At 37.0% G+C, this 24905-nt stretch overlaps 1 protein-coding gene across 4 annotated transcripts in view; it reads left to right on the forward strand.

The window, feature by feature from the left end:
- Window positions 1-9733: 9733 nt before the first annotated feature.
- Window positions 9734-24905, forward strand: part of SLC27A6 (solute carrier family 27 member 6) — a 37970-nt gene continuing 22798 nt past the window's right edge. Inside the window, exons 1-4 of one of the 4 annotated variants that reach the window (XM_032096829.1) lie at window positions 9734-10755; window positions 18738-18944; window positions 21096-21254; window positions 21973-22097. In XM_032096829.1, coding sequence (XP_031952720.1) covers window positions 10242-10755; window positions 18738-18944; window positions 21096-21254; window positions 21973-22097 — 1005 coding nt within the window. In that variant the 5' untranslated portion in view covers window positions 9734-10241. The remainder of the gene's footprint in view (window positions 10756-18737; window positions 18945-21095; window positions 21255-21972; window positions 22098-24905) is intronic. The other 3 variants (XM_032096830.1, XM_032096828.1, XM_032096831.1) reach the window with 3 other exon arrangements.

Below are 24905 nucleotides of genomic sequence, written 5' to 3' on the forward strand. Positions count from 1 at the left end.
ATCTGATAGCAACCTGGCTCCTATTACTTTTTTTACTACACAGGTATATTGTCATACTCATTTATCCTCCACATAGGAATTAAAAAATTTCCCCAAAACATTTTCTGAAAGCAACACCATCATCAAGTTTAGAAATTCTTCAAAAATAACGAATTTATTTAGTTTTTTTCTTTACCTTTATAAAAATAACAATTGCAATATAAGTTTTGGGCCCATTTAATAATAGGTACTGATTTTGTCTTTGGTATTGTCTGCATCTTAGACCTCAGACATTTCTGCATATGGTGAGAGTTGTAGCTCTTGAAATAAAAGTGCTGAAGAAATGTAGCTTATGTTCTAAAACAATCTCCAGCTTAGGCTACTTCTTACTTCATGACACATAATTCCTACAGTCCTGACTTTAAATTATAAACAAAGTTGCAAAGGTTAGCAGTACAAATCTTCCAACATTGACAAATACTACTGTCATTTACTTGCACAAAACAGATTATATAAAACTTTTGCTCTGTGTAGAAGCTTATTTTCTACATACTTTTTACTTCCTGTTAGTTGGACAGATGCACTGCCACGTAAATATGAACAATACATATGCATTTTATGTAGATTACAATAAAAGGAATCTTTAGCAAAAAATCTCAGTGCTTTTACCTCTGGACACAGAGAAAAAGAAAGCCAAAACCATAGCATTGAGCTAGTTACCTCAATAAGAAGATCAGGAAAACAAGAAAATAATAATGAGAAAAAACACCAATATCAATAAACTAAGAGTCTTGCCACATTGAGACAATAATTTTAAATATATGGTATAGACAAGGACCCAGTAAAAATGGACAGAGTGAGATAATCTTAACACAAGTACCACTTCCATTACAACACCCCCTAATCGTTTTATAGTTTGCCTTGAAGCCTGAGATATTTTTCAGAAAGAAGAGCAGCAACGGTGTGGCAAGGAGGTTAAGGGCCTTCAGAGACTGAGATACTTATGCAGCCTTACACTGAGGTTTGTGAGAGACATGATGGGGATGATGATATGTGGCTTATTCTGCTTCTGAGTGTTAGAGACAGTAAATGAACATTTGAGTCTGCCTGTGGGGAGGAGAAAGTGAAAATTATTTTATTTAGCAATAAGTCTTTATATCTGCCAGACCTGTCAAATGGCTCTTCTACACATGCAGCAGTATTTAGCAATTTCAACTGACAATACTTTAAAAATATGCTCTGTGTTGAAAAACAGTTTAAAAATAAATGAACTGTTCATTGTAGAACCTGTCCTAGAGAAGTCTGTTAAATGGCTGATCCTTTACCTAGGTTATATTTAGAGATACCTCACACATAATTTTTCTGGTTTTGAAACTTCAAGGAGATGATTATTGAATTTTTACTAAAAATTACTATGGAAACCTTTCTCATAATACTTCACTAACCATTTGTTTATGATATGATATTTGCAAAGCACATAAATTAAATACTTTTGTTATTAAATAAACACAAAGAAAGATGGACTAACCAAGTTGTGAGTACAGCCAGAACTCCTTTAGAAAAGGGTTTTTAGCAACTCCCAGACACAAGCTTTTTCACATTGCAAGGTAAGAGCCCAAAATGAATAATAAGGCTTTAAAGCCCTGCAGAAAAATTGATGCAAACAAATACTTTATTTTTGACGTATATAGGCATAGTAAAGACTTCTGAACTTTAATTTCAGGAAAATAATTAGTCAGTATGAAAATTGGAATAATTCTCAAGCCTTATGGTGTAACCATGACATGTTGTTCCTCTCCTTACCACCACTGCCCTTCCCTGAGTTCTCACAACGTTTGGAAAGCAAAGTAATGCTGAGGGACAGGGCACAGGAAAGGGGACAAGATGTGCAGCACATCATTGGCCTCTCTGTCCTTCCTACTGCTCCTTCCCCCATGTTTGTCTTCGTTCTTTCTCGCCCCCATTGTCAGAAGATGTCTGAAAAAAAAAAAGAAAAAAAAGAAGAAAAAAGTTAGCACCCTCTCCCCCCCACAAACTGTTGCTCTTTAACAGGTGAGGGGTCTTCACTGAGCTACTTACAGAAAAGAATGCATGATAGAAGAGACTTATTGCTCGTGCCTGAGCCTGTGCTGTCTAGGCGGACTGCTGTAGTCACTGCCATCACCAAAGTGAAACTCTTCTGCAGTTTGTGTTTTTTCTTGCTCCAGCTGGGCAATTGTCTGCTTTGATTATTACACAAGCTAGTCCAGCAAAAAATTCCTGCCTTGACATAATGTAGCAATCGCAAAAGCAGCTTGTAAGCTGATTTCCCCTGGCCGTTAGTTTTCAGTTATGGTGGTTTGCAAACAGACTGAAATGTAGGAAGGCATACTAACAAAAAAGTATTCTAGTGAGACAATTTTGGCTGGTCATTTTTGTGCATCATTCCACGATCAGCTGACCTGGAGAAATCTTCCAGAATCCCTTTTGCTTTCAGTGGAAAGTAGAGCTCACTACCTTATGTTAAAGCCATTTTCAGTGCTGTCGACACAGTGGTACCAGAGCAAACAGTATTCTAGTGGAGAGAAGACAAAACAGGATTATCTTGACATTTATTAGTACATCACTGACCACTAACACTCATGCTGCAGGTGGTCGGTTAACACCATTGAGACAGAACTATGAAGCTGCAAGTAGCCAATAGGCCAATTATTATTAGGTGGTTAATGGACTGGTGTACAACAGGCTACTAATGTAGATTTCAGCAAGTCATTTATAGAAAAATGGCCCCTGCACCCAGACATACCCTTAAAAATTTCTTTTTCAACACCTTGGCACGAAAACATTTTGCAACAAGATCATTCATATAGATATAAAAAGTTATTCAACTCTATCCAGATGAAGATTTTGGCAAGGAAGTCCATTCCAGAAATAAAAGCATAACTATTTACTCACATAATGCTGATTTTAAAAGTGCCTATACTTGCCTTGTGGTTACCATGTTCTTTTTTTCTTTTATTGCCAGACTAGTATTTGAAGACACTTACATACTTACCTCCTCATTTTAAGATAACCACTTAATAACACAGACACACCCCAGGCAGTTAGAAACTAAGAAAATGGCCAATTTGTCTGAATGTTCATGGCTTAAATCTTACAAACACCATAAAATGACACACACAAAAGATTTTTTTTTTTGCATGTAGTAGTGACTATATCACATAAATGTAAAGTTAATTATATTAAAGTATCTGATTGAGTAACCTTATTTGTTCCTTGTTAACTGTTTTCCTACATTTGTTCCCCATTAGCCTCATGAGGTTTATCAGTTGATGTGATTGAATCTGACAGAGCTCATCTACAGTTCGCATGACAAGTTACCTGAATGAACATAAAAGACTCTTTTTTTTAGAAACACTTTTTAGAAAACTGCTAAAGATATGAGGCTCCACCACCTTCTTAGAACCTGTGAGAATCGAGTAACAGGTAGTGACGTAAATTCGCCCTAGTGGCCCTGACCAGCAATAACTTGGGATGTTCTCCCCTCCACCCAAAGGCTCCAAAGAGTCTAAGTTGAGGGCTGGGCAGGCCCTGAACTGAGTTGTCCTGCCCTGTGGATGGACACTGTCGTATCACTGTCCCTCGTCCTGCCTCTGGCCTCATGTCCCATCCTGGACCCGATCCATTACTGTGCCTTGTCTGGGACTGCTGGCAGCCCCTGTATTGAAGTACCCCAGACCTTGGTGTGTTCAGGTGCAGCCAGACTGCCCTCTGGTCAGGGAGGGTGCTTCTGCCTGTGTTGGGGGCATCCTCAGCACCTGTTTTGTCCCCCAACTTGTTGAGTAGCTCTGCTGTTGCTGCTCAGTGACACTGACTATGTATAATGGAGTCACATGAATAGGAAATGCAGGTTTTCTCTCTGTCATCTCTCAAAGTAAACTGCCTTGTGAAGGGGGAAAGGGGAATAACAGGGAAAAAGGAGAGCACAAAGAGCATGTCAAACATTGCTTCAAGCAAGCAAAATTCATATGTGCCAGAAACTGTTATTAGCAGTGTTAACACAACAACACAGCAGCTCAATCCAGCAGACTTAATACAAGACCATTTTGATTTACAATCACATTGAACAGGATTTACGTAGAAGATGCTTGAGGAATGAGTCTCTTGCACCACAAAATGACTGTGGTTTCAGGATTCAGTAATGCTGAAACGTGTGCAGAGAAGTACAAGTACCTGTTACTCTTAAGTACCTTAAATTCTTTTCTCTGTCTCCTGTTTAAGTTGCTTCTTGGGCTTTCAAGAGAGTCATTTTTCCTCTTCATTTCCATACCACAGAAAAGGAACATGTGAGAAGAAAGCTAAGAAAATGAGTGAAAGTTTTTGCTACTGAATTTAAAGAAGTCAGTATTTTAGCATATAGCCCAGTTATACCAGATGGCAAAGTATTTCTGAAATGTTCCATATAGAAGACCTAAGTTCTTAAAACATAGAGACAGTGTCAGAAATGGTAGTACAAGTACAGGGAAGTACTTCTAGCAAGAGGAGGTCACAGGAATGAACTGTTATACCAGCTAACATTGATAATACTCTTGTCATGGTCATCAGATAAAATTTCTAATGCAGTCAAAGCACGAAACGATGGAAGCACAAATAAGGGGCAGATGTTCTCTGGCGTACTGTTTAACTGTGTTGAAAACATGAAAGCTCGGAAAGCAGAGGCAAGTTGAAAATTATCTTATTCTTGCCTGAAGGCACAGAAGGCAAACACCCTGTTCTAATCCTTTGAAAGATGAGTACAGCAGCCCTTTCACCTAGAAATTCAGCATAATGAAAAGATGGAACACTTCCAACTGGTAGTTACTGAAAACACCCTGATATGAAAGATGCTTATTTTTAAAAGTTTCTTTTAAATTAAAATTTGTCTCCCTAGCACATACCCACAAAGCAGAAGCAAATAATGGAAATGGTAGGCATCTAGCTCATGATTTCTTAGAGACAGTTACAGATAGTTGAAGTTTTGCTCATGATTTTCATGCCTCATCTGCTCCATGCTATTTTGACACAGGCCAACATGACAGAAAATTTCCCTGACAAGCATTGGAAGATTTCTTCGAGACTCTTATGGTATCCTAGTTAAAGCCAGATAAGATTGTATAAAAGTATACTTTTGTTATTTGACGTCTCTTGAAAACCAAATTGGGATGCTGTGCTCTGCAGTGATAGTCTAGAACAATTATAAGAATAACAAAAAAATTAAGGTGTAGAACTTTCAAAAAATGTTTAGGTGTTTTCCATATGAGTCAAGTTCCACTAGTGCTCAACAAAGTATCTATTTAAAGAATGTGAAAATCACGGCACTTCGTACTGAGAAGTCTGTTTCCTTCTCCCTTCAGTTAATGACCTGTCTCAGGTTTCCCCATGCTTTCAAGTCTTCTTGTTTACCTTACACCTGAGACAGCACCAAAATATCCTTTATAAAGGATTTGTATTCAGATTCTAATTTTCCTCTGGCTCTTATTTCATCTTTCTGTATAAATGATTACCTATTCTTAAGAGCCATGTGATGTATGCATCCCTTTGACAGGTCAGTGCTGTGTCCTATACCCGATAAGGAAGGCAATAGCTGTGGAATGGGAAAAATCAAAAGCACTGGTTTGAGACTATCAGATGATAGTATGAAGTCCTTCTGCATAATTGTTCTGCCTCAAATGTATAAACTGGTAGCTTGGTTAATTCACATTGCTTCTGGATGACAGTGGGACTGAACCCAAACTCTATAATTTCAGGACCAAAAGACTCACTGTTGTGAACTTCTTCCATCAGCAGTCCACAAAGTAGTTCTAGGAGTGAGAATATTTGAATATTTCAGTATGCTTCTTTGGAAGCTTGTGGCTAAATTTTATTGGGGTACTAATGCATATGGCTCCTAGTACAAACACATTTTCATGAATTCAGGCAAAACAACAAATTTACCTTTAGAGCCTATTCAAAGCTAAGTAAAATTAAAAATAAAATGGGGCAAGGGGGTAATGATCTAACTCATTAATAGTAAAGCTTTCTATTAAAATTTCTCCTACCTGAGATGATTTTTCTCTACATCTTTCCAACCTTTGAAAGGTTGACACAAGTCTGTTGACATGCTGTAGTGAATGACTTGAGACAAGACACTTTATGTAATGTAAGTATTTCAAATGAATGTCCTCACACAACTACAGAATAAACAAGCATTCCAAAACATTATAAAAATTAATTTTCATTTCCTATGGATTTGAATCCTAAATGCTTTCCTTTGATGAAAAACTTCCATAATGTCTGGTCTGCGCCATGACATTAACTTTAGACTTTACCTCCTCAGGTCTCTGTAATAATTGTAGTATGACAACACCATTCATTCCCCAAATTCCCATGGGACATTATTAGTCAAGGGTTAGTTTTGTGTGGCTTTTTCAGCATTATGACTTGCTTACTGGCCACTCAGACATCAAATTCTGGTTTTCTTATTACTTGTTTAGTTTTAGGTTTAAGATTTTAGCCTTTGCTAGACATATGTTTTGCAGCTAACCTCTGGATATTAATAGACGCAATTACTTAGATATTATTGTTTCACTTTAATGGGAATGGAATTGAAGAGTGAGATGTGAAGATCTGGAAATTGCATTTTCAAGGTATTTTTATTTTTAGTTTAATCTTCTGGATTATATTTTAAAACATAATATATATTTTTAAATATATTTATTTTAGAATATAAAAAAGGAAGAATTCAATAGTGGTGGACAATCTGCAAGGCAATATTCAGAATATGATGCTATGTTCTTCCTCTTCCATATTACAGCATTCTGACACTTTGAAAAGCCAGGAATCTATTTTTAAGTCATAAAATTTTTTTCTTCTAGGCATTTCTATTTAATCTCTTTCTGCTGTAAATTTCAAAACTTCTATTTCAGATGAAGAAAAGCCACTACTTTAAAATTACTTTAAGAGGAAATTAGAAAATACATGACACTTCAGAATTTATGCTACTATTTTCCCTGAGGGGACCCAAAAACTCCATAAATCTAAAATACCTTATTTAAAACAACTTTTGTTCCCCCCCCCCCCATTTGATACTTATGTCACTAAAATAGCCCAAGTAAATTCCCTTAGGCATATTAACCATGTTCAGAGTTAATAAAAATAAATGTACAGCACCATATTGTGTTATCTGGATATTAAAAGGCATAATGTGCCAAAATGGTAACATCAAAACTACAGGTTTTTTTATGCTACAGAAGCATTTCTGTAATCAGTGCATATTTTCTTGAAATACTGAGATTTTGTTACAGGGAAAAGCTTTATCTTTAACCACAAAAAAAATCCCCAAAACTTCTCACATATGAGTTCCACCAGTAGAAAATTAAACTCCTTTGTATTTCACTACTGGGTCATAGCATACTCTCAGGCATCAAAATGTTTTCTGTTGAAGTGAAATTGAGCAGAATAATTACAGCATACTAAATAATTCAGGGCTCAGTGGTTTTTCTGTGGTATGAGTTTATGTGTCTTGTATAATGTCAAAACTAAATTAAATTTCAGCTCATGACATTTAACAAGAAGCTGACGAACAGGTAGTTTCTTGGCATACTTCTGGGGTTTTATTTACTTTAAAATAAATATCACTACATTTAAAATATGAGAACTTTCTAGAGGTTTTTTTGAGTTAACCTTTGCAATAGTTTTAATCAAGGTTTCTTCATAGTATGGACGTATCACTTGCAAGTACATGATATGTTAGTAATTTTATTCTCATAATAACATACGTTTTTTCCCAGACAACTATTTTTCCCAACAACTTACTCAATGCATATGGCAACTCATGTTCTCTTAACTGTTCATATGTTACACTCAACAACCCATGCATGCAGATAGTTGCATCTTCACTGCTGATATTAACTAGTTAACAAGAAAAAAAATAATTTCTTCGTGAAGTCTTCAAATTCTATGCTGTTTACTTAAAAAAAAACAAACAAACAAACAGATGTGCATGTGTTTCCATTGGATTAAGAACTGAAACAGTAGAGAGGAAAAATATTGAAGGTGAACTTAACTAATTTCTAACCCACCTCCTAACTTTAGGTGCTAGATCAGCTACCATTTCACTTAGCCTAGAATAGAAACTGCAGATCCTTATGTCTTAATCTGTAGTTGCTTGTGTAACCATCAAACCAAGGGTCTAAGAGAGCCTTAAGGTGTAAGGTTAGGCATGTGGCTTGACTAAATAACCCAGTTTGGGGACATTGTAAGAGATTAATCCAATATCCCCAGGGAATTCTGGCACAGGCAGGGTTTGAATCGAATTCCAGCATGGCTTCACCTGAGTTATGTGACTTTTTCATTGCCTATTGATATTTCTTGGCTTGCCTTACCCATTTTTACAACAGACCAGAAAATTATTGGAAAACAACTCATGCATTAGAGAATTGTCCTGTCTCCCTTCAGGAGGATACAAGAAGTAAGTTATTGCTGATGTTTACAAGAAACTTGGATACTGAATAGAGAGGATTGATATAATTTCTCCGTAGAATTAACAGGAAAAGAGGCAATTCAGAGATCACAAACCCACAATTTTGCTTTGAGATGACGTGTTGCAGAGTCATACCAGAGTCTTTATGTTAAGGTCTTGTTCATCATTTCAGTTCTTGGGGATTAGCAGCACTGATAATATCTAAACCACAAAGTTCTTCCTCTCTGTTCTCGTGACATGACTTTGGTGACATACTAGTCATAAGTCACTTTAGTAAATGCAGTGTTGCCTGGATGATTTTTAGCTCACAGCAGAGTATATTTAAAATATATTTCTCTCATCCACAGGCAATTCTTATTGATCTTACTTTTGTGCTCTATCAATTACCTATTGCTTTTCCTCTCACTCTCATCCATATGCCCAGAGCTTTTCATTGACCTGACCCACCTTGCCTTCTGCTTTCTTTCTGCCTTCTTCAAAGCAATCTTTGCAAACAAGAGTATCTTTCAGCCTCTATTTTCCTTCAAATCAACACATAAGTATGCATCATCCTAAGGAGTCACGGCCTTTCCCTTTATTATTTATGCATATTTCTGCAGCAGTTAACAACAACCAAACTCCAGTCAATCAAATAGCTACAGTGAGTTTTTATATGTTAAGCACATGTTAATGCAGCATTTACTCTACCTGTTAGTTACTTTAAAAAAATTTGTGATAGTGGCCCTTTGAGGTATCTCCACCTAAGAAAAGTAAGCTAGAACTCTGTAGTCTCACAGAATGTCTTTCTGGAAGAAGTGATTCTCACCAGCTGAAAACCTAAATATTTCTGTCTTCCTGTAAATGGACACCTAGCTAGGACAGGACATACACATCCACTGTACTTTCCAAGTAAGGAACACTGCAGTATCAATAAAAAACTGTCAGCCTACTGAGAGTATTGCCTTTAAAGGGGCATGAAATCTATTCATAACCTAGTTTTGCACTATTTAATTTGCTTGAATTTGCTTTCAGTGCATGTCCAGTCTGTGTTCATATAACAGACCTGTGTCTGTACATTCTTCATCTCCTCGATCTTAGTGGTAAAACAGAAAAAAGTACTAGAGAGAGTTGGGAATACAACTCAACTCTTCAAGTGTCTGCTCTCCTTCACTGCTTCGGGGCCAAGCCTGCGGGCGGGGCCGAGCCCCGGGGACCAGCGGGTCCCCGATTTCGCGGGGCGGGACCGGCCGGCAGAAGCCACCTGCCCCCAGCGCCTCCCACCGCCCGCCCGGGACCGCGCCCGGAGCTCGCTCAGCCGCCGCCTGGGCCCGGGGCGAGGCTTCCTACACTCGGCCGTCGCCGCCTTCCCCGGGCGTCAACCCCGGGCTGCGGCCGCCGGGCGGGGTGAGCGGGAGATCGCGCCTTATGCAACCGGCTCAGGGAGCGACCGCCGCCGCCTCGCCGGCAGCAGCAGCCCGGCGCTGTCCGTGAGTCCTGGGGCCGAGGGGGGAGAAGGTGTCCGGCCTCAGCCTCAGCCGTGCGCGGGGAGCGCAGCGCTCCCGCCCCGCTCCCGCCAGGCCGTCCGCAGGTGCGGCGAGGCTGAGGCGGGCGGGGGCTCCGGCCGTGCCGGGGCTGAGGCGGGCGTCGGGCGCCGTCGGAGCTCGCTGTCTCCCTTGCTCCTGAGCGGTGTTGGGCCCGCGAGTCCCGCTGTAGAGGAGGAGAGGGCGGGAAGAGCCTCAGCCCGTACCAGCCTTCGCCTCCGCGCCGTGCCGGGCCGTGTGCCCGGCCGCCCGGCTGCGGGGAGATGCGTGGCTGGGACGACCTCTACCCTCTCCCAGTGCCGCCCTCCTGGGTGCCGGGGGCTGCCGTCGGGATTCTTTCCCTGCACTTCCTCCAGAAACTCCTCTTCCCCTACTTCTGGGCCGACCTGAGGTACCTACTCAAAGTGTTCACCTATGGGCTGAGAGTGGAGATGTACCGGCTGCAAGGGAGGGTTGTCACCGTCCTGGACAAGTTTGTGAAGCTGGCAGAGAAGCAGCCCCACAAACCGTTCCTCATCTACGAGGGGACCGTTCACACCTACCGGGATGTGGACCGGAGGAGTAACAGGATAGCGCAGGTCTTTCTGCAGCACGAGGCTCTGAAGAAGGGAGACACGGTGGCCTTGCTGATGGGGAATGAGCCCGACTTCATCCACGTGTGGTTCGGACTGGCCAAGTTGGGCTGTGTGGTGGCGTTCCTCAACTTCAATGTCCGCTTCAGATCTCTCCTGCACTGTGTCAGTAGCTGTGAGCCCAAGATACTGGTTGTGGGAGCAGGTAGGGTATACTCCTCATTCCTATATCCAAAGCTTTTAATGTCACATCTCCCATATGTCTGGCCCTCCAGATCCTTTATTGGAAACCTGATTTACAGATGTTCACAGAATCAAAGAAATACAGGGCTGGAGCAGGCTTCAAGATGATAAAAAGCTTCAGCCTCTCAGGCAGAATCAGTTTTATCCATGCTTTGTGAAAATCCATTTACCCTTTTCTTAAAAAACGTGTATTGCAGGAGAGTTTTCAACATCTAAGTACAGCCTGTTACCAGTGTTCAGTTGCTTCAGTAGTAGCTTAAAGTGTCTCTGAAAACATTAAAATTACCTATTAAGTATAATTTTCCTTTACTTCTCAAATAGTAAAATTTAATCTTATTTAAGTAATGTACTTTTTTCTCTTGTACTATCTCCCCATCTTTCTGCTGATCAAACACACTGCAAAATTGGAAAGTCTAAGCTTGGACTGTACAACCTCTGCTGTTCAACTGCAGAGGTATGACAGTTTTCTAGGAGTAAAGTTTTGGGAGTAAGGCACATAGGAGGTTGATTCATAAAAACCAACTTACTGTTGGTGTTGGATTGTGGAAGAAATTGCTGTGTTTGAATCCGGATGGTAGTGTGTGTGGTGTAAGTTTCTTGAGTATTACATTTTTATTAAATGCTTCAAAAGAATTTAAAATATTGTTGTAGGCGTCCTGGGCATTGGACGTTCAAATTTGGCTTCAATTAGATAGATGTGTAAACTGAAGACAGATCCAAAACATAAACTTGCCATAGCATTTATGATCAAATGAAAATGAACCTGCAGTGCTCAACAATCACACAGAACCTTGACACTTGGTTGGAGGAAAATATATCAAAATATTGCATATTAATGTAATCCCATCTCTCTAAAATTAATGTTTCAAGTTTACTTTGCCTTTTTCTGTTGCACACCTTCTTGATTTTACTCCTGTTACACAAGTTGTGGGGTTTTGTACCCATGATACCTAAATGACGGAATTTTCTTCCTTCTGTTTTCTGCTGCTGTGAATTTGTGTTTTAAAAAATGCATTTAAGATTTTTCCCTTGCATATTTTTAAATTATAAATCTTGTCATTCTGATTCTATATGGTATGCTGGTTTAAGATGCTTGGTAATTAAAACAAGCCAATTTAAATATAATCCAAATACATGATAACAAGACTTCTGAACTGACAGCTTTTCATTTTGCCCTCTTACTTAATTTTTTTAAAAAATCTTGTTTAAGCCCCTTCTTATGAATATGTACTTTTGAGTGTATGGATTGAGGAAGGGAATTAATGTTCAGGAACTTCGTGCTCATTGACTGTGGCTAGGGAGAAACTGTGGATCAAAGCTTGTATCTAAGAGAAGTTTTTATTTAAATTAGAGGTAACTAATGGATGAAAAAAGCATCTGCAGAGCAGGGCAAGGAACTGTGTTTCTCCACTCTTAATTTTCTACCAGCAGCTGACAGTAAGAGCAACCATGTTGAACTAGGTTCTTTTGGGAGTCTGCCTCTGCTCACAAGAGGTGTGGGCAGACAGATGGTACAACAGAAATACCAACAAATTAGTCTCTCAGTTGTTGTTTTACATTTTGGACTTCTTACTTTATTAGTGACTTTTAGTGTCTGGTTTAAGTCTGTCAGTCCCATGAGCCTTCTCAGTACTTTTCTTCAGGACTTAGAGGCTCTTTTTATCTCTATCTGTGAAAGAAGTTAAAGTTGCTAGGTCCTCAGCTATTGACCACCTCATATGGGAGCCTCTCCAAAGAAGTATAGATTTAGCAAATGAAAGTTTATACTTAGTCCAGTGACTGTGAGGCCTAACTCACACCACTCTTGAAAGAAACATATTGTAACTAATTATTGTAGATAGTAATTTCCCCGTAATGTTAATAAAAATTGCAGAGCAATGTTTAATACTGGGGTTACGCAGTCAGTTTCATAATTCTTAGAGGGCTATTAAACATCTTTTCATCCAATGTTAGTGTGAGTTTCAAGGGATTCTTCCTCATCAATAGACATGAGTTGTGCATTTTCCTATTGTGGCATCATTTTCACAGGAGTGTGGATAGTTTGAATGTAGTATTTTTTTCCAAAGTATTTACACTAAAACCAATCAACTTGTTGTCTAATATCTATCATTGCCATAGACAGGCATCGTGTTTGGCAATTAAGATTGTTTTTTTTAAATCAGAGAATAGTGTGTAATGGCAGTATTTCTGATAGTGAAATTCTTTTAAAAAATATGTGGGTTTTTCACCCCTACACAAAGAAATACAGGTTAACTTGGCAATTCTGTTTCTTGCAATAGTTACAAACTAGATCTTCAGTGTTTTGGATGACGTTTGATCTTATTCACAGACTGCAGCACAGAAGATATTATCCCCTTAACAATTTAACTGCCTGTGCTCAGCAAGACCAAATTTGCTCTTGAAATTCTTGTCTGTAATAGCACATTAGAACAGGATCTTGTATAGTGGTTCTACTGTTTTATCATGCTGTGTACCTAGTTAATAGTAAGGTTTCATTTATGCTGAAGGGAATCTTCCACCTTTGGCTGCTATCTGAAGCAATTCCCACAGATAATTGTTTATGGCTGAATCTTCCCTGCTCCCAGTGATGTAGTGTAGCTACATCCCAGTAAATGATGATGTAGCTTCCCTTTGTGTGAGATGATTGCATCTTGAAGCTTTTTTTGTACCTAATTTTCAAAAATGCTTTTTTTTTTTACAAATGTGATACCTCCAAACAAATAGGCTGGATACTATTTATGGTTGCATTTTCTTCCATACCTTGTTCCATTTTTTCATAGGGCCTCTTGTAAAAGATCACTCTCATGTGCCATTTTTTACTCCTCACTTTTGTTGTGTGCCTGCATATTTTTCAGACATTGTGGTTTGGTAACCTCGTCCAGTTAGTATCATCTTGTCTTTGCTTCAGCACTTGGATTCAGACTTTCTTCTGGTCTGACAATTCTCTCATACTCTGATTCCTTTTTTTTAGTTCAGAGTGTTTCAGTAGTATTTAAGTTTTGTGGGTTTGATTTTGCCTTAATGTATTCTATGAACCCAGCAATTGAATGTTTTATTCTTAAGTTTCAGATATAAAAACTTCATTATTTCTTCCTCTTGTTGATTTCTTATATGAAATGACTATCTCTAAAAGTCTGATTTCTTTTTTCTATGACACTGATGCTCTTTCAATTCATTTAGTGCAATCAAGTAAATTTTTTGTCTTCTCATCCAGGCTCTGGTTAAATGGCAAATACAGATTCTATGATTTGCCAGTATTTACTCTTTCTATTCTTTTCCAGTAATTCCACTTTCACTTGTGTCAGAGAGAGAGTTTTTTACTTTAACTATCCTCATTTGTTTGCTGTGTTCCCCAAGTATTTAGCTCTTGCTTTAATGTGTTACTTAACTTCTCACACTTGATTCCCAGAAACACTGTCTCCCACCACTTCCATTTTGGAGACTGTTTCTTGAAAGAGATTTAAAAGCTGGAGTTTAAAACTTCATTTTTAATAAAACAGTAGTTAACTAACTTGTAAGTTAATGAGGAACTTGTAAAAGAGAAAGGAAGAAATGTATGCTCTGCTCTTTCTAAAGGTGTTCATTCTTACTACATTTGTTACCAGACTATGTCACCCTTAGTTGTTTAAAAGCTGCTGGTTAAACAGAGGAGGTAAGGTGCTGCTTAAAATGAAGATATCTTTTAAGGAACTATGTCCTTTCTGGGGAATATATATTTCTATTGACTGAAGTCTTGCTTGAAGAAGGGATTGCATTGCAATCCCTTTTGTATCATTCTATCTATTACAGTGTAACAGCAATACTACTATTTTTTTACAGTAGTACAGTACTGCAGTACTACTAAACAACACTTGCAGTCCAGTGCGCTACCAGAAATGCACAAATGGAATTTATTTGCCAGGGCATCTCTAGTCTGTTCCTACTGGGAAGAGTTCAGCTCAGAGTAGGACATCACAGATTGCCATCATGACTTCTGATGCAAGGATTCAGGTGTTAAAGGATTGCTTTCTGAACTGCATGAGATTGATTTACATGAGTCCTGATAACAAAGCCTATTAAGGGAGTGTACATGCTGCGTGGACACGTGTGGGCAGTCTGCTCTATGTGGCTCTGCTTGAGCAGGGAGATCAGACCAAGATGACCTCCAGAGACCCCTTCTATTCACAGCGATCTTGTGATTTTGCAGTTCTGTGCAGAGGTAGGTCTCCCAGTTGTATTGTAGTTTTCTGGCTAGGATTCTTTACTCTTGAGGCACTAGCAGTGCTTTCTGCCTCTGCTAAGTGTATTCTGAACTAGACAGAAGCATGTCTAAATCCTGGAGAAGGAGAGTAAACAAAGTATTTTTTGGTATTTGTAAATTAAGGTCATATGATGTTATGTACAAGTAGAAGTCTCATCTCTCATGTTAGTCACTGAATGAAAAAAAAGAATGGATTCTATCACAACTGCCTTTTCTTATCCATTTGGAATAAAGAGCTATTTAAACCTAAACATTTAAGACAAGGGGACCATAGAAGACATGTGGAAGATACCCTTACCGTCTCTATTAGACACCATATCTCTTTGATCACTTGCTCTTACTTAGTCTCTGTCTTGTCCCAGATGGTCTTTGAGTGGAAAAAAGAGCCAACTGTGATTTGCAAGGTGGTTTATGTTTTATTACCTTTACTGCCTTCAATGATGCTTCAAGATACTAACACTGATCCTGAGCCACAGCTGACTTTTCTACTATTATTACTTTGTGAGAAGCCATGCCCAGTCACTTGGGGGATCAAGTACCAATGGCAACTATTTTCTGAGGCCAGACAGTGTGGGGAAGAGTTTGGACTTGATATAACTTCCTGAGCATATCAGCCAGGGTACACATCAAAATTATGTAAGAACTGTTTCATAGAGTTTTCTTTCTTAGTAACTTTCTGTTCGGTACAAGCTGATCTCATAATCTAATGTATTCCTTTCATCAGTGTGGGATTGCATCCTTGCCAACAGCCTGCATGATTTCTTTGCTAGAAAAGAACATAAGAAACCTTTGTGCAACTGGAAGCCTGGGACAGTAATTCAAAATATATTTTCCTTGCTTTCTCAAAAGATGTAACATGGTTATGTATTCATGTGAATATAAAGTAACAGTTTCAAAACTTTTTTGAATAATGTTTTAAAAGTAAGAAGACAAGAAAAGCAAACAAAAGTGGGAAAAATGTATTTATCCTGATCAATTCCAGATATTTTTTCCCAGTATAAGCCAAATAATTAGCAAATGGTGGACATTTGTATGCAAACAATGTAAACAACACAAATGGAACTTGCCAAATTTTATATGAGCAGACATTTCTCCCAAAACAAGTAACCCAAAATCTGAATATACTTTCATAAAAAGTAAACAAGTACTTGAGAGAAACTCCAAGTTTACATAGCCGAGTTGCTTTACTGTAATTGCTTTTCTATATGAAGTGCACATACAAGGTAGCTCTAGAAATACTCAAATTATAGCCCTTCTCAGAGGGCTGTGTCTTCCTGACACGTGGAAAAGGTGATATGTAAAGACTAGACAGCCCTACACAATGTCTGGCACAGAAGTTTTCTGTTTGGGGAACAAAATGTTAGTTGACTATCATTAGAATTATTATTTGGAAATAATGTTAGTACAATTGAGAGTCATCTACAAACACCTCATCTCCTGTGTGTTCCAGAAGTAACTTTCAGTTTCTGGCCCTTTGAATACAGCTGTTTTAAATTACCTTTTTTTATTCAGGAAATAATTTATTGTTTCTGCTGTTCTCTGCTATCTACTGAGAAGTTTCTTTCATGGTAACGTTTAATTACAAGCTGTTCACATATTGTTCCAACTACTAGATTCCTGAGCATAGAAGAAAAATTATGCTGTGTAATCATTTAGTAGTTCAATAGTAGTAAAAAACTCCAGAGCCATTTGTTTTAAGAGGGAGTGTTTAGAGAAACAGTAAACAACATGTATGTTTAATCTGAAGATTAATCTTAACTTCTTTGGGTAAATATGTTTCAGTCTACTGAAAGGGAGCTGTGTCCTCATGTCATTCTTGAATCTTAAATGATGATGTGTCTGCAGGGTTGAGATTAATAGTTGCCATATTTCTTCCTTTGATGCGAGAAAAGGGGAAAAAATAAAAAGAAGAGGCAAGTCCTCTTCTTTTTGACAGACTTGCATTGTAGATGGAGCCAGTGCATTAATAAAGAATGACAGAGAATGCCATATTCTCCTACTACTTTTGAGAACAGAAATAGAGTTCCAGCTGCTTTTAACACCTCTGTTTCTTTTGCTGGGTTCTCAGTCTAACTTGCACCTACACAAGCTATCCTTAGTGTATTTGAGAGACATATATGCATAATAGGAGGGAAAAAATCAGTATAAGAAGGTAATATGTATATAGTTGTTCTATCACACTTGATTTATGAATAGGTGTTAGAAGTAGTACAGTTGTATTTTTCTGTTTATTGCTTGAAAAATATACCATAATTCTATTATACAACAGCAAGACAGAATTAATATGCCAATGAACCTTGACATTCATGGCATCAGGTTTCCTGCAGTTAATACTACTGTTCTTAACATTGTTTTTTATTCACATTTTTTCGCTCTGTTGCTATCTATAATGGGGCTGTACTCCAGTGATTCAAACAGGAGGCTATCCATCTTTCAGATTTATAAAATTGTTTGGGTGATTCTTTCCTGGAATCATTCTGCAGTAAAAAAAAGTTTGAACAAAAATTTTTGGTGTTACGCTACACCAGATCTATTTGCTAAATGTTCATAAAGTACATAAAACTTGTACTCTGTAGGCTTTAGGTATATAAAACATGTTTAGTTGGCGATAGTAGGCTATATATATATCTGCAATAGCAATACAGATTAGTATGTTATTAATCAGAATAACTACATCAGTCTGTCATTAGGAAAGGAGTTTTCTGAAAGATTAAAAATACTCAGTTGTTTTGATGTAAAATTTATGCATACAGTATAATATTTGTGAAATGAGTTGGGATTTGACACCAGGATTTCAAATGCTGACTCTGGCAATGCCTCATTGTGAGGTTCTGGGTAAGTCATGTCAACTTTGTTTGTTTATTCATCTATAAAAACTGAGATAATAAAATAAATTTATACCCACAGGAATATTTGCAAGATTAATTATTTAGACTGAGATGTATCAAATTACTTAAGTGTAAATGAGTTCTGCTGAAAGCAGTATTGCTCTTGTTCTTGATGTGTTTCCTGGATTAGTACTTTAATGACTGTGCAGTCTTCTGAGAAAGAGATGTTGTAAAAATGCTTCAAAATATAAATACCAAATGGATTATTTAAGGACTGGCCTCTATATATATTTTTCTCTTTGTATTTAGTCTGGGAATCTCTCTCATTGTTTCTTTCCTGATAAGCCAACAAAATAAACCTCAGCTAAATTGCTGTTTGTTTTTAAATTTGTCACTTCTGTGCTTTTGAAAAAACCCCAACTTCTGAATGGGAGGTTGCTGTTGAGGGCATCCAAGGAAACCTGTACTGTAATTACCACTTATGTATGTATTTGTGTTGCATTTTCAATGGATTTCTTCAAGATTTATTTGAAGTTGAAATTTAACCACACTTCATTCTGGTCTTAGCAATGACTAAGGGTTACCTGAAATCATGTGGGGAATAGGAACTAGTAATCAAGACTCACAAGTTTGCCTTGAGAGCAAGTTGACAATTTGACTATGTGGTGTCAGCAGTATTTTTAGCACATTATATCCTGTTTTCAGTAAATTTTCATTCTAGTCTATTGTTATTTTACTTAATCTCTTTATATCCATGGAGGTGACTTGCATTTCTCTTTCTATTATAAAAAGTAAAACTTCAAGAGGAAAAATACTTTATTCTCTAGTTTTGTGAAGACATAATGTAAGTAACACTATTTCATGTTAATTTTTAAGATTTGCTTGGGACATTAGAAGAAATTCTTCCTAAACTTCAGAAAGATGTTAGTGTTTGGATTATGGCCAAAGACTCCACGTTTCCAAGTGTGCATACCCTTTTAGACAAAATAGAAACTGCATCTGAAGACCCTGTTCCAGTTAATCGATGCTCTGCCAACAACCTCAAGTCAGCTGTTCTATACATTTTTACTTCGGGAACAACAGGTACAGGTCTGCTAAAGAGTCTTTGTTTTCCTTCAGCTTTCATCTAGAAACTTGATTTTTCTGAAACTCTAATATCTCAATAGCAAAATGTCACATTTCTCATCTAGAAGCATTGTTATAGAAAACCACATGTATTTCTTGTAAGTAACTTTTTCTGTTTGGTGGTTTACAAGTTCCTCTTCTTTATTTTCTCTTGTCACACTGTACAAATACTATGAGAGTCTTTACCTCTCATTACTTCACAGCTAAGGCATTTATGAAACACTGCTTTTTTGGTCAGTTTACAACCATAATAGATAGTATTTTGTGACCATGTAACGCTGCCTAGCTAAAATTATTAAGATTTTACCTAGAACTTTAAAAAACAATCTTGAAACAAGGAAATAGACATTTGTTTTTCTTTCATTAATTCATGGTTTATGCATGTCACTGTAGAGACAGAAAAGAGCATTATGTTACTAGCCTTTTAGTTTAGAAACAGATATCTGAATTGTGCTCCAGCAGCTAAAAAGCTAAGACTTAAAAAAACCTGATCACTGGCATGAAAGGCAGCATTATGTTTTTAAGATGAGTAGATTGGCATTCTCATTCAGTTGAACACAACAGTTTTAGTCACATGAAGATTGAAAATGCGTATGTGGTTTGAGGCTTTGTTCCTTCATACAAATAATAATTCAGTTTATTTGCTTCAGGTTCTCAAGAAAAATTAGGAAATAAGAACATCAGTCTCCAGTAAAAAAGTTAAGTTATAAATATTGTCAAGAGATGAGGTTTTGTTTGTAATATTGCTAATAGAAATATGGTTGAGCTTGCTTGTTAAGAGTTGGGAGTTGAATTTAGCTAAAAAATATTACAGAATTGTCCAGGTGGAATGATTTTGTTCTTACAATGCAATCAGAATATCTGTGTGATATCTCAAATTTCAGTTATGTAGAATTCAAAATATATATTTTTGAGACTTAGTATATAATACATTAATTTACATTGAATTTCTATTATATACTACGTAACTAAAACAGTGAGATTTGTTTAGTCTGAAGAGTATTGAATAACTAATTCTGAGTAACTGAGCATTTTCTCATGTTTTGATAACCCAGTGATTAAAGAACTAGTTAAAACTAGCTAAACTTAGTTAAAAGGAGTATTTTGCACAGTCTATAGTAGTCCCTCTGTAAAGGCAGAAACAAAAACCCCAAGACTGAAAACTTCTTGCTGTAAGCAGTTCATTGGCAACACAGGCGTATTCCCTTTTCTCTTTAGGGTAGAAAAGTGGGGTAGCTAGTGGAGTAGCCTTGAGGTGTAGCTAGACTCTCCACAGATTACACTTTCAGCTCTAGCTAAGTCTTCAAGTGAACGATAGCTTTACTAGAATAGGTGAGAAAACTTTATGAAACATTACATTTCTGAAAAATTGAACAGTTCTCACTGTTCATCATCAGCCTGACTCAGACTGAAATTTGTGTGTTTGAGAACATATATAATGCAAGATCACATCCCCTACTCAAATTAATAGGTACCAGAGTAGTAGCCCAAGAAGCCCTTGCATGTGAGTCTGCGTGTTGCTGAAGAGAAATGTTGTCCTGAACCTGAAGAAACTCATTCAGAAGAACCTAGCTGACGTGGTCTTTTCACTGATTTTTTTTTAAATTAATTCCTCGTAGTCTTCATAGAGCTCTAAAACAAATTGAAAGATTCTTACACAAGCACCTGCTGTGTGTTCCACTCCATGTAGATCCCATACCTTTCTTATTTATCTTACAGTCACTGTGACTCTTGCCGTAACAAGACCTGGTGTGATGCCTCTTTGTGTTAAAAGAAGTCCATATGTAGAGTAAATGTTTTTGTCCCTTCTTACACTATATAATTTGATAGCAGGCAAGCCACTGAGTTTCTTCTTATTTCCACTTACATGAGTGGATGTGACATCAAACTAAATAGCAAAGAGATGAGGTTACAAACTGGCTAATTTTTATGTGTGCAGAAACATGCAATATTCTATTAAACAGCCAGTTGTCCATTTATGGCCATCTGAAAAGACAGCTGACAATTTGGTTACAGAAGAAAGAAATTGATTCTTTTATGATTTTAGAGACTTTATACAGGGATTCTCTTTAAGAGAAGCCTTAATGCATTATTTTGTTGTTATTACAGGTCTTCCAAAGGCAGCAGTCATTAGTCATTTGCAGATTCTTAAAGGAGCTGCTGGACTGTGGGCTTTTGGTGCCACTTCAGAAGACATCGTTTATATTACTCTGCCTCTTTATCACAGTGCAGCTTCTCTTCTTGGCATTGGTGGATGCATTGAACTGGGTAAGGCTTGTTTGATTTTGTTGTTAATAGAGAATTAATTATTATAAAAATGTATAAAACACACTTAGGTTCACTACCCCTAGGGAAAGTAATGCTTCGCTCAAATGAGTCTTTTTTGGAATAGCTGTGTATTTTGGGGAGAGGGGGAGTTTTGTAATAACGAAGGATCTCTACAAGCTCTCTTTGTGGAGAAGAATTAGTTATCATAATTTGTGTCACAAATATTTTAACTTTTTAATCTTTAGGTAAAAAGGAACTTAAGGACATACGCAATATTTTGGCAGTGTGTATGGTGCATTAGTATATGTACAGTCTAAGCATAGTACAGTAGAATAGACTTAAAATGTATTTTGGTGAACTTAAAATATTGACAAAGACATTTATAGTAAACAATCAGCTTTTCCATGTATTTTTAAACCATATAGAACCTTTTTCCATTTAATTTTTGTACTGTTTTTACACTGACAATAAAACACATCTATTAATGAAATCAGGTAGGTGTACTCCCTGACTGTCTTATAAAAGATTTATTTGGAACTCCATGGCAAATATTTTCTGTTTCCTTAGGCATCAAGTACAAGTCAGAGCAAGGGAAAGATCATTGTACCACATAGTTCTCTGAACGAGGCTGTCTTAGTTCCTCAAATGTTCTGTTTTATAGCTAAGCTGCCACACAGAGAAATTGCTTAATTTCCTTTTCCTTACTGTTTCCATAAAGGTGCAACCTGTGTGTTAAAAAAGAAGTTCTCAGCCAGTCAGTTTTGGAGTGACTGCAGAAGGTACAACGTGACTGTCATCCAGTACATTGGAGAACTTTGCCGTTACCTTTGCAATCAGCCAGTGGTAAGTGGAATCACAGTGATGCCTATTTGTCTGTCAGTGCACTTATTGTTCTTAATGTGGGTATGTTAAAAGGGAAATTGAACTGTGTTGGGCATGTCATTCTGCCCTCCTTTTTATGTGAGGTTCTGCAAATAATTGGTGATATGTAGACACTTAATAAAAATAATGGTTTGAATCATGAAGAACTAAAAGTATTATAAGGAACGACTTTGAGACTAAAAACTGGCTCAGTATCATTTGGTGAAAAAATACTATTTCATGGAATTTCACAAGGTAAGTTCAGAAAACCAGGATTACCATTTGATGACTTTTCTGAATTATCAAAACTTGTTTTCTTGGCATCTGAGCATGTCATTTTAATAAATGACTTTGCACAATTATCATTAAAAGCAGCTTTTATTTAAAATATTAAATAAAAATAAATAAAAACCTCCAAGTGCCTGTATAACATTAAGCAAAAAGAAAATATCCTCTTTTAATTTAACAAAATATTCAGGATGACAGAAAGAATTTTGTGAAAATATATAGAAGTTGGATGTAATGCAACTGTTATCTCTTTGAAAAGCCTCCCTTTGCCACTATCATAATTCCATTTTGTTATTTCAAAAAAATAATCCGTGGTTTATCTCCTTTTCAGTGAATTTTATTAAAATTTCTCATCCCTTAGAAAAAGGTATCAGTAACTCAAAGTATTTAATCTGAAAATTATTAACATCCTCCTTAAGCAGTATTCTAAAATAAGAGAATGCAAATTAGTCTTGTTTTCCAACAGAATAATAATTTGCATTAATATCTCCAGTTGCTGACCAAAGAATGGAAAAGGTCATTGGATTGCTTTTCCCTTAGGAAATTTTTCAAAAGTGTGTTTAAGCAATGTAGTTGTGGGTCATAGATCCTACTGCACTATCCATGCATGCCTCAATAAAGAGGATGTTCTTGAATTAAAGGGAGCATGGCTGATGGCCCAGTGAAGGCCACTGGCAGTGATGAAGAAACAGAATAGTGGTAACTTCTCTATCTGATTTTTTTTTTTTGTTATGTTTTGGGGTTTTGTTTATTTTTAATTTTTATTTGTTTGGGGGATTTTAACTTTATAGTAAAATATACAAAAAATTACTGAATAACAAAAAATCAAATTATAGATCATAAGAAAAGTCAAGGCATAGGGGAGGCATAGTTTTTATAAATTGTGATTCTTTCCTCATTGTAGGCTAACTTGATTTTCGCAAAGTCATTTCCCTTCTCTCCAAAACTTCACAATTTTTGCCATGTTCGCAGTCTGAGATATTAATTGTTCCCCTTTTCAGTTCCCTTACTTTACAGGGAGAGCATGGCTTTTTTTCCCCACTCCTTTTTATCTTAAAGCAAGAATTATAGATTAATATACTTAATTTCTGAAACAAACTCTTCCATTTTTAAATCCTTACCAAGCCACCATGAAGTTAAGGCAATTTTAAATTGTGCAAATAAAAGTAATTTATACCATCCTTAACTATTTATATAGTTATACAATGGTTATACAATCATTAACTATTCATTAACTGTATAACTGTTCTATTTGTTAATTTACGTGCATACTCTGTAGGAGCTGGCATGTCTAAACTCTTCTGTGAGGCTTCTGTTTTGCTTGCTTGCTAAGCCTTCTCCAGAAAAACTAAAATTATAAAACAGATCGGTTTGACAGCTAGGTACTTCAAGAAAAATATTAAGTATTTGTCATGTTAAAACTGGCAGAGAAACATGTTCACACAAGTAAGTGGAAGGTTTTATGATATGTTATGCAATGCGCTCTTAGTTTTCAAGTAAGTAAAATAATTTCCTAAGTTGGTTTCTCTATTTAAGTTTCATTAATGTCGAAGTACTATATATGCTAGCAGCTTGAGAAATATATGGCAAGTTTAAAGTTCTTTGAAGATACTTTGTGGGCAGTGTTCTCAAGATTAGAGTGCTACAAAGCCCTTCTAATCAACACAGATTGAAACCATAGTGAGTACCTTATTTTCTTAATTTGTTTCTTTAACACTGAACTTGAAATAAATGGTATATTGCTTACAGCTGGAGTCCACACTGTGGCCTCTTATTTCATAAATTTTGAATTGAACTTTAGGCAAGTCTCTGTGGTAGCATATTGACTCTTGGCTGAGCTTTCCTTACTGGTTTTGTCTTATTTGGTCATTCTGCCTCCCACTCACATCTGCAACAGCTCTTGAAGACTCTTGCAGTAGGATTTTTCTGAGGTTATTCTGCATCCAGTTTGGTTTAGTAATCTATTGTCTGGAAAGAACATTAGTTAGAAAAGGAAGTTGCCTTTTTCCTTAGGTAAAAGTACAAAAAGACCTGGCATTATGTGACATTCATAGATTTTGCTGGGCTTTTAAGTGAGCAGTCCTCATGCCTGCCCTCTTCCAAACACTTTTTCTCCAGTGTTTTGAATATAGTGAACATACAGTGGCCAGCATTGATGGCTAATAGCCATCAGTAGCTACAAAATGGGTCCTGCTCTAAGCTACTACCGTGACTACACAAGTGAAAAAGAATATTCAGAAAACTGATAAATTGGTCTTGCTGGCTGACTTTGCTCAAAGTCTCTATTAACAGTGATCTGCAAAGCTACAAGAGTATGGCATAGCAAAGCTCCCTGTATCCTCTTCTTAGCAAAAGCCTTGGAAAGCCTTCTCTACTAATCTGTGGATATGTTTTCCTAGAGGCTTGCAACTAATTTAAATTTTAACATCTGAACTGTAAATTAAATCTTCCAAAGGCAGTTGCAGATTTTCAAATTTGACATAATGATCTATTTAATAATGC

This window comes from Corvus moneduloides, chromosome Z (genome assembly GCF_009650955.1).
Source record: "Corvus moneduloides isolate bCorMon1 chromosome Z, bCorMon1.pri, whole genome shotgun sequence".
In the NCBI taxonomy this organism is placed as follows: Eukaryota; Metazoa; Chordata; class Aves; order Passeriformes; family Corvidae; genus Corvus; species Corvus moneduloides.